The 10323-nt window shown below is 46.7% G+C and overlaps 3 protein-coding genes across 6 annotated transcripts in view; all 3 read left to right on the top strand.

The window, feature by feature from the left end:
• LOC100116875 (chromatin assembly factor 1 subunit A) overlaps positions 1-10223 on the top strand; it is a 53158-nt gene extending 42935 nt beyond the window's left edge. For both annotated transcript variants that reach the window (XM_032600910.1, XM_008208603.4), the window contains exons 4-8: positions 3693-3875; positions 3959-4127; positions 4206-4357; positions 4425-4555; positions 4630-10223. In XM_032600910.1, the coding sequence (XP_032456801.1) occupies positions 3693-3875; positions 3959-4127; positions 4206-4357; positions 4425-4555; positions 4630-5107 (1113 nt within the window). In that variant the 3' untranslated portion in view covers positions 5108-10223. The remainder of the gene's footprint in view (positions 1-3692; positions 3876-3958; positions 4128-4205; positions 4358-4424; positions 4556-4629) is intronic.
• Positions 772-1368, top strand: LOC100679330 (vitelline membrane protein 15a-3-like). Of its 2 annotated transcripts, none has more exons than XM_016985972.2 (3): positions 772-906; positions 984-1140; positions 1214-1368. In XM_016985972.2, exons 1-3 carry the CDS (start codon positions 850-852, stop codon positions 1279-1281), a joined length of 282 nt encoding a protein of 93 aa, XP_016841461.1. In that variant the 5' UTR covers positions 772-849; the 3' UTR covers positions 1282-1368. The 2 variants fall into 2 exon arrangements, with proteins under 2 accessions (XP_016841461.1, XP_008206819.1); XM_008208597.4 differs by having other exon boundaries at positions 777-906; positions 981-1140.
• LOC103316197 (extensin-like) lies at positions 1936-3287 on the top strand. Of its 2 annotated transcripts, none has more exons than XM_008208596.4 (3): positions 1936-2379; positions 2614-2976; positions 3069-3287. In XM_008208596.4, exons 1-3 carry the CDS (start codon positions 2323-2325, stop codon positions 3213-3215), a joined length of 567 nt encoding a protein of 188 aa, XP_008206818.1. In that variant the 5' UTR covers positions 1936-2322; the 3' UTR covers positions 3216-3287. The 2 variants fall into 2 exon arrangements, with proteins under 2 accessions (XP_008206818.1, XP_008206817.1); XM_008208595.4 differs by having other exon boundaries at positions 2614-2992.
• Positions 10224-10323: the final 100 nt, after the last annotated feature.

The raw sequence follows: 10323 nt of genomic DNA, 5'->3' as shown, positions 1-10323 counted from the left end.
AGTTCTTCCTGTAATCATTAACGCACCTTTTGAAACTTCACACCATGTATTATAATATAAGAGTTTAATAAAGGTTCATTGATAATGCACAAATTCGTTTGTCTAATCTTCTTACATACCCATCATACGGTACTAAATAAAAATACACAAAATATACCAGCAAACGCTTCTCGAAGCTCGTCGAAATATAGTCGAAGAGAAAATAAACAAAGTGGAAAGTACAATCGAGCTCTCGCGTGCCACTTCCCAGTTTCCACATACACGAGCGAGTACGCCAACCGAGCAAAGTCCATCTAATCTCGACGAATGTGACAATGCCATATTTAGCCTCACCGGCCCGTGCTTCGCTCGCCAAGCAATTTAGCCCCGTCGAGACGATGGCGTCCGAGCGTCTCCGACTGATTGCCCTCGGTATACGTCGATACAATATACCGCTCAAGTGTACACGCAGCTTTCGAGCTTTGGGTCGATTGCGATTTGTTTGAGTTTCAGCTCAGCTAGTTTTCTAGAATCGAAAAATCGAGAAATGACTTCACCTCCAAGAGAGCATCGCTGCGAAACGTCAGTCACAGCGTGACGTAGAAGCATACTCGTAATATAAAAAAAGACAATGAGATTCGAGCAATTACGAATAATCGTATCGAGATCTCGCACCTCGAATTAGCCACCGCTGGATATATGTTAAATTGCGCAACACTTGAAACATCACCTCTGCGACTGCATAATTTTCAGCGGAAATGATTTATACAAATACGCGGTGTGTGATATAGTGGGAGGAATTTGATCCTTTCTCGGTATAAAAGTTGAGCGAGGAGTCGAGGATTCATCAGTCTACCTCTCTCGGTCAACATGAAGTTCGCATTGCTCGCTATCGTTTCTGCGGTGTTCGTCGCCAGTGCCTTAGCGGTAGGTTACTATTTTTAATACAACACATGCATTGATCGATCGATATTGACCAGACCGAATTGAACTCTTCAAAGCAGCAGGGACCACCAGGGCCGCCACCTGGTCATGGTCCTCACGGTCATCACGGTCACCGCGGCCCACCACCCCCGCTACCCATGTCGGGCGGCAACAGCACCACCGGTGAAAGCGGCAGCAGCGACAGTTCGAGCAGCTCCAGCAGCTTTGTCCGAAATGGTAATTTTACGTCTCATATTCCGTCTGGTCTTTTAGAGCTTTTCTAAACTCTCGTTCTCTGGGATTTGTTCAGCGAGAAGCGTCCCTCAGCAGTCGCTCCATCGACGACCACCCCCGCCCACGACACCGTCATCCGAATAAACATGGATGGAACGTGCTTTATCACTTTGCTTGGCAAAAAACATCAAATGTAACAGACCAATAAAATTTGCAATTCTCCACACGGTATTCCGAGTTTCGCTTGACTTTTACATGCCCATTTTCCATTTTTTTCTCCCGCAAAACTACGTCGGGGGGATCAACGCGCAATAATGGAGACGCCGATGTGCAGCGGAATGAACTCGCGCGCGCGAGCGGTAATCCAGACAAATGCGCCGGACAAAGCCTCTGAAAAATAGCGCGGCACAATTTCCGGCCGACCGATGGACCTCTTTTTTTTTCCCAAGGGCGAATAACGACGCGTTTTCCCCCTCGTTTTTTCAAGATCTCCAAGAGTGGCTTTTTTCGCGCGCCCATGTAACGAGCTTATGTATAAGAGGAAAGTCGCGTCGATTGTTTAGCTTACGCTCGAACGCGCGTACTCGGAAAATACAGGCGCGTATGCTCGAGATTACTTTTATAATTTTCTGAAAATCTCGGCGGTGACGCGGCGTGTTTGTTGGTGCTAGAGTACCGCGGAAATAGCGTTATCGCGAAATTCAAGTTCACTGTTATCGGGATTAGTAATTGTCCGTTAGTCGGAAAAACTTTATAATCGACGATATCAATGAAGTAGCTGCGCTTTCCTCTTATGCGTTCTGTGTTTTTCTCTTTGAAAGTTTACTCGCGATCACCTGACGACGAGTGTCGACGCAATTATCGAGGGATTTACGTCGATGAGTCCGGGATAACGGATCGATCGCGTGATTGGGATGCTAGTAAATTTCTTGATCGCTCTCGATCCATCACCTGGCAAACATACACTATGTCCTATATCAAGCTGCACAGCTGGACCCGCATTTGTCTACGAGTTTAGCGACGCGCAATTATGCAACGCGTACGTACACAGAGACACGTCGTCGATCTCTTTGACGTATCGCTCACGCTCTTATCGTTCGAACGGGTTCTCGAGCGCGATCCTTAAAAGCCCCGGCGAGTCTTAGATCCGGGCCAGTCAGTCTCGATACCGACGGCACCTGCATCATGAAGCTCTTCGCGCTCTCCGGATCGCTGCTGCTGCTGCTGCTCCTCGCCCACCGAGTACGTATCCATCGTCTCTCCTCTCTTTGCTCGGGATTCTTGCTTTGCTGCTTTATCGGCTTCTCGAGGCTCTGTGGCCAAATGTTAATTAAAGCGCGAGTGCTCGACATTGTGGGCGCGCTGCTGAAGGCTCTCGCGGCTTTTCAGCGACGCCGTTTTGATCTTTCGTGCTGCTTTAACATTGCCTCAATTCGATAACTCAATCGACTAATAACAATCGCAACCTCGAAAAAGGCTCTGGGGCAGGAGGAAGACACTAGCGTAGCGGTTGAACCCACGGATGTGACCACGGAAGCGCCCACGGAAGTGCCCGAAACGACCGTGTCGGAGGTGAACGAGGACCCGAGCACCACCGGGTCGCCAGTTTCCACAACCAGTGAACGACCTAGACCACCAACTAGTGAACGACCCAGACCACCACCGCCACCACCCCCACATCACTGTCCGCCTCACCACGGAGGACATCACGGACATCACGGACATCACCACGGACCTCCACACGGACACAGGCCGCACCGACCTCATCATCACGGACGTCCCGGTCACCATCACCATCACAGAGGACCTATGACTCTAAGTGAGGAGTCCATGATCGAGGTAACCCGTTACCTAGGTAGGCCAAACTTTACCGTTGAATGTCAACCTTCTTTCTCTAGAGAGTAAAGATTCGAGATTCTGATTCTCCACAGCTCCTGACCAGCCTGAGCCACCACGTCATCCCGGCAGACCTCAGCCACCGCGTCGCCCCGTCGACGAGTCCAGGTCGTCGTCGGAATCGGGCTCGAGCGAGTCAAACTCGTCGTCTCAGGAGTCCAGAGAGTCCGAAGAATGACTAGCCATGCTAGCTCTCTTGCTTTGATTGTATTACCATAATTGTGAACACGAATAAATAACATAACATAATGAGATTGTTAACACGCGAAGGAATTTTTGCCCCCTCGTGCGCCTGACCATCAGCTCAACCCTCGAGAAGGAGGGAAAAGAGGCAACCAACACGTATCGGATATCCCGTAGCCGACATTCAATCCTCGCCGCCGGTCACACGTATCGAGTTGCGAGGAGGCCCTCGAGCACGTCCGCTCGCCGCGAGTTTTCGTGCCAAATGAGATTTCCGCCAAAAAATCCCCAGTCCCGGCTTGATTGGCCTGACCTCGACGTGTCTTTCCCGCCCGGTTTTTTCTTTTTTTGGAAACAGCCGAGACTCTCGAGGGGGTGTTTCGAGTTCGGATGTAGGCCGAGAAATTAAGCGGAGAAGGAAAGATTCATTAATGCAGGAGAACAGTTCTAACCGAAGCTGAATTTTCGTTTTTCAGTGCGTGATATGCGTGAACGCCCGAGCGACGATGCAGACGGCGCCGTGCGGACACCGAGTCGTTTGCAGGCGCTGCTTCGTCAAAACCATCCAGATGGCCGTGTCCCAGAGACTGCTACCCCTGAGATGCGTGATATGCCGTGCGAAGATTCTGCGGCTGAAGCAGACCCTCATGCCCCGGGATGTAAGTCCACCTACTTTTCACTCGTCTCCGTAACGCGAGCTTTCACGTTCAGTAGCTTCTCACGAATGCTCTTTTTTGCGCAGTACTCGATGTCGGGCAAGTCGTGGGTACTGCCCCAGAGCGCCTCGGAGTACAACATGGGCGCCGGGGTGCCAGTCGGGGTCTCGGGCCCCGGGGGCAGGTGGACATCCGGCAGCGTCCCGGCCTCCGCTTCCCTCTACTCCATGGCCAGTGGCTCCTCGTCGTTGTCTGGTTAGTATTTAATTTTGCGAGATCAGCCGGCTTCAGCCGTTGCGGACCGACGAATAACCAATCATTCCGTGTTCCCAGGGGTGTCTTCCGTGTCGTCGGCGACGTCATCGTCGGCCAGCAGCACCGGCAGCTCGGGCAGTTCGAGCCTGGGCAAGCCGTCTCGAGTGAGACAGCCCGTCGGGGCCACCTTCAGGAAAACGCAGACCCACTCGATGAAGATGCGCATTCAGGTATGCAAAACAAATTCCCGAGCTTGGAGAATTAAATGTGTTTGCCTACAACTCCGGCTCTTCCCAGGAATACCAGGATCCGATACAGCCGGCGCCCGAGGAAGAGGAGGTGCTGAGGGAGAACCGCGAGCGGAGGCTGCCTCCGATCAAGGAGTTCCAGAGGGACTACCGAGTCGGCAAGGCGTCCACCAGATTGAGGTAGAGATCGATTCTTCAGAGTATTCCCTCGGTTTCGCGAGTAATAACGACCAATCGCGCTTGTCTGGTTTCAGGTGCGCCCAGAAGATAGTGACGCAGCTGGAGACGGCTCCACCAGCACGACCTTCCCAGGCCGGCAGCTCGTCCGCAACGGCGAGCGCCTCGAGCTCAAAGTCCACCGGCAGCGTCGCGGCGACCGCCTCGACCTCCAAGTCCTCCGCGACGACGACGGCGGCGAGCAGCAGCAGCAGCAGCAGCAGCAGCAACAGCGCCAGCGGCGGCAACGGCGCCTCGAAGCGCAGCTCGTCCTCGGGCGCGACGCCGAAGAAGCTGACGGTCGCCCAGGAGGTGCAGAAGACGAAGAAGGAGAAGGAGCGCGAGAAGGAGCGCGAGAAGGCCGAGAAGGCGCGACTCAAGGAGGAGGAGAAGGCCGAGAAGGCGAGGCAGAAGGAGGCGAAGAAGCTGGCCAAGGAGGAGAAGAAGCGCGCCAAGAAGGAGGCCAAGCAGCGCAGGAAGGAGGCCGAGGAGCAGCTGCTCAGGGACGTCAAGTGAACTCCCACGCGCACGTCATGCAGAAGCGGCCAAAATTTCGTCTCTCGGTAGGAGGGTGTACGCCCGTAGCGATCACTACCCCCGCGCACGTGCCCGTCATATCAAAATATCGCTGACGACAGAAACTCAACTCATTCCTTTTCATTCGTACTTGCTCGATCGAGCGAACGCAAAAAACGCACGTGGAGAGTGGAAAATCAAAAGACTAGTACTAGGTTTATATATAACAAGGTGTGTATAAGTGTTGTTGCGTCGTTGCACTGACTCCGAGAGATTTTTCCCTCACCCGCGTACACACCCCTCCGCCCACTCGGAGGAGCCTGCACGCGCGCTGGAAAAAACGAAGTAGCAAAAGACCCGAGTCATTTCCCCCCCCCCCCCCCCCCCCCCTCCGTGTAGATATACACTCTGTAAATACACGCTCACCGGTAGTAGACGTAGAAAGAAAGAGAGAGAGAGGGAGAGAGAGAAATCATTACCCCGTGTACACGGTAGCGAGCTCGCATTCTCCGGGACACCCTGCCGGCATCGCGATTATGTCACATACACACACGGCACACGTGCCAGCCAGACGATCGATCGTTCGATGGGAACGAGATAGAAGTATATGACGCGTTTATATGGATATCTTGGAGAGGATGTCGTCCGGTGCCGGCTGCAGGGATATTGCGAATTTCGCCGCGGCCTTCCTTTTTGTATTTATTCATGTCACACCCGCTCTTGTTAAGACAATGTATTTTGTTAAAGATGCATAGCTCTCTGTACATACACTCTCGAACGTTCACAACTTGGATACCGCTTGGTAGGTCGGAGGATCTGCTTTTTTGAGGACTAAAAGTAAAAACAGTAAGATGACTTTTGCAAAATGATTGATGTTAACAGAGGCATGGCATAAATAACGCAAAAAGCGCGCTTCATCGTACGAGCCTAATTTCTCATCTTGTTTTTCGAGACTCAAACAAACAAATAATGTACCAGAGAAGATTATATACGGAGGAAACCTAATCATGAGTTTTAACGCGTAGGAGATTTATTCAAATTTTCCGGAACTAATAGGTGATATTTATTAGCTTATAATGGTAACGCAAAACTCCAAACGAGGATGTAGCTAATAACGATTAAGACGTTTAAGGCATTTTAAGGAAAAACTAAAACAAAATGATGAAAAAAAAAACGTTAAACACATAAACAATACATAAGCGAGTAACTATATAAGTATGATGAGAATAAAAATAACAACCAGCGCGGCTTCGCGAGCAGCGCTTCTTATATATACACACACACACATATATATATATATTATACGAAGCTCAAGAGTGTCACCATGTAACGTATACTCGAGTTTCTCTCGACCTACGCGTATATATATATATATACTTTTTTCTCTGCAGCCTAAGAAAGAAAGGATCCATCTTCCGTTTCCCCAATATGCGACCCACACACATAAACTCTGGCAAAAAATCAAAAGAAGCAATTTTTTACCTGCCTGTGCGTATCGCATGCTGCGTATACCATAACGTGTGTATTTTCTCAAGAGCGCGAACAGATGTCGATTTCGGAATAGCGAGCTTTGGCTATATCTGTTTCGAGAAGAGGCGCGAAAAGCAGCTGAATAACCGGAATATACAATATGCATACGAATTTGCCAAAGTTACATTGTTGATATATACATAGGTGTATATTATATTATATACAACGTATTTTAAAAGTGTGAAGCCAAAGACGTACGGCTTTAAAAAAAGTACACGCTCGACGTATTATACATATAATTGCGTAAATAGTGAAAAAAGCGCCAGACACATCTCGACGCACATATCATCAAATTATAATTATAATTAATTAATTAATATATGGTTAAATTATTGTATTGCTCGTGATTTATTGTATATTATATAGTCGTATACGAGGTAGGCAGTCAATTATCTACACACACGTACGCGTAAAGCTCAGCAAGGTTGAAGGGAAGGAGATAGTATTCAGCAACTAATCGCAGCGTAAGAAAGTCATTATACTCGGAAGATTGGTGCGTCTGTCGCTATTCCCAAGTCGAGCGGAGCTAGTATAAAAGCGGGAGGAAATTTTCAGTTGCTGCTGAATTTCGTTCGATTGATTTTCCCACTTTTTCGAGAAATAACCTGTCGTTTAAAACAGTGACAATATGCAAAAAGCTGATAGTGGCAAATGCTTGTACCCGACTGCTATCCGGATCCAGTATTATATCGAGCTCCATTAATGTACCACATTCGTCAAGCCGGATCTCACTCGAAAGCAAGCAAGAGCCGCTAAAACGTATAGCAAAGGAATAAAAAAAAAAAAAAAATATTCGAAGCGGCGCGAAGAGGAATCGATTGGCCATATCGCGTCATTTCCGCTCCAGAGCGCGCGCCGCGAGGCGACGGTGGCGGCATACAGCTCGATCACGCACGGGGACTGTTATCGCGGACGCCATCGGGAATCGACAAACGCGCACACAATCCTGGCAATAATTTCGACCTCGCGGCCCTGATGGCAATTGCGCTAATGGACGTTAAAAGAATGATCCGTTGACTTGGTTCGCTCTCGATTTCATTAGTCTACCTATATTCGAAGGTTCTAATCAAAATTTCGTACACATATATATACATTATAGGATACATCTCGCTCACGAGCTGCTCACATTCAATTATATCGAGGGGAAGAGAGGCGTAGAGGTAAACGTCGTCGTGATACACACACATATATCGTATAACGGAGTGACCGACTCGTATATAGGCGTTATATACGTTATATAAGAGAGAGAGAGAGAGAGAGAGAGAGAGAGAGACAACAAAAAATCATAGCGGTTACAATTATACTATATATATTATATACATAGAATGAGAGGCACGCGTCTAAGCAATTATATACATGACAACAAAATAAGCATACGAGAAAAAAAAGGAACAAAGAGTATTGAAACAGCTCCTCGGGAAATCAATCAATCATGCCTATACTTGTATAGGTATACAATACGTATGCACACACACACACACACGCGCGCGCAGGGGGCAGTGCATTGAAGCGGCCGTCGAAGGCCGCCGCGATTGCGGCGCTAATTAATTGTCATTATGTCGTTATGTCCTACTATATACTTGTGTACAATCTGCATATTATACGTCGTCGGCGGCGAACGCATTCTTTTGTTCTCGTATCCCCTGAGTTGTCAGCAGCTGCGAGACACAATATGTACGTACGTATACTTGTCTTTGTTGCGCAGACGTCTGTTTCGAAAATGTATTCGCGAGAGCGCATAAGCGACTCGAGGCTTTCGAACAAAACGTGACGCGATGCGAGCCCCGAGATCGCGTTGCGTTAGAAATATTGCATTCGATCCGAACTTGTAAGATTTCTCGTGCAACCTTACAGGCGAACATTGCGTTATTAGATTAGCGGACATCTGAATTACGAGCTGCTCGATTGTGGAATATTTTTTCTGGAATGCTTGAATTTTTCTTTTCAATTATTTACTCACGATCTCTTTGAGACGCTCCTTTCACGGTTGGAAGTTTTGTGTGAAAATTTTCGTTTGTTAAATATTTTGTGTCGAATCCTGCGCGCGCCCAGCTCGCGTTGATTTTACACAAAATGTGTTTAATTCTTCATTTTACACAGACCTCGTGTGTAAAAGCGAAAATTCTTCTGTACAATTATGTATACAAAATTTTACACGCTTTTGATATACGAAAAGTATAAATGCTTGTATAGAAATTTTACGCAAACGTGTCGTGCGTGTGTAAATATTTTTATGCAACGATTGCGAAGAAAGTTGTGTCTTAATTTTTGTACAGCTTTTCAACTGTGTGAATTGTTGTCCGCGGGATCCGATGGTAAAGGCTAAAATATTCCACACTATAGGCAGATGAAAATGAAAACGTGAAAAAAAACAAACAAAACTGAACAAAACTGATTTCAGGTGCTCAATGTACAAATATGAGTCTGTGTAAAGTAAATCATTAATTTAAACTTTCTAAAATGGTAGAGATCGAACTTTTGTACGTTTTTATTTCAAAAATCGTTATGTGTTGTAGACGTAAGATAATGTAGCGTATATAGGTAAAAACATTGCTGCTGTAGATGAGGAAGAGACACACACTCGAGGCGCAATGGAGATTAGAAAGATTGAGAACCAGTGTAATCAATCTCGTTTGACGTAGCTTCATTAAAACACACACACACACACACACAGACACACACCATAATAGAGTTGACACACTGCTCCGTGCCGTTACGTTACGTGTACATGTTATACTTTTATTTAGCCGTAGATGCGACGGAGATAGAAACGATGGGAGAAGAAAGGTTAGTGACGTTACACTGATCATCAAATAGACCTAACTAAATACTGTGCCAACTATAGTAGATAGTTTCAAACTAAAACTTTTTTATTATCCTTAAACAAGACGAGAGAACAGCAACAATAATGAATAAAGTACATAAATAGACCCACAAAAGAAGCGAAGCACAGCATGAGCGAAATTCAAAAGTTAGGTAAAAAAACTAATGAAATTGATATACGATACGTGTACAAGTTCGCCGAATACGCAGGAATTTGTTATATTATACCAAAGGAAGATCATATTCATTTCACGTAGAGCGAAATTTATCGCGATCGATATACCTACTTATAATACTCCTCCTTTTCGTTTCTCCGCGACAGCTTTTCCGTTTCGCCTCGCTCAAGTGAACCGAAGGAGAACACCGAGTGTTGACACTTGCCGAGCGTCACGATTATTATATCGATATAAAGCAAATGTACGAGTAAAATAAAAAACTCAAAGTATAGTCCTGTAAAACTCGAAATGGCTTATAAAAAGACAGTTGATTTTGAACAGAAGTCTATTTTTAGCAGCAGTTTTATTTGTCGACTTTAATCGGAGAGAGAACGAGCGAGACGGCGGGTGCGACATATACGATGCAAAACGATATACATTATGTAATTGTATATCGGCGATGGATATACGCGCAGCTATATATATATATATATATAACATATACAATACGAGAACAGAAACTAAGCGGTGTGTTCGATCTGTAAAAGCTGCAGTGGCTATGGCTATGAAAAAATCAAATAAAACGTTATCGTAAATGTTATAGACAATCATCGGCATTTGTCTTTTTATTATGCTCTTCCCCTCTTCCTTCCTGATCAATTGTTCAAATATTCGCACAAAAATGCATTTCCCGTTTATCCTGCCGTA

This window comes from Nasonia vitripennis, chromosome 5, assembly GCF_009193385.2.
Source record: "Nasonia vitripennis strain AsymCx chromosome 5, Nvit_psr_1.1, whole genome shotgun sequence".
Lineage (NCBI taxonomy): Eukaryota > Metazoa > Arthropoda > Insecta > Hymenoptera > Pteromalidae > Nasonia > Nasonia vitripennis.
This window is presented reverse-complemented; position numbering and strand designations above follow the sequence as displayed.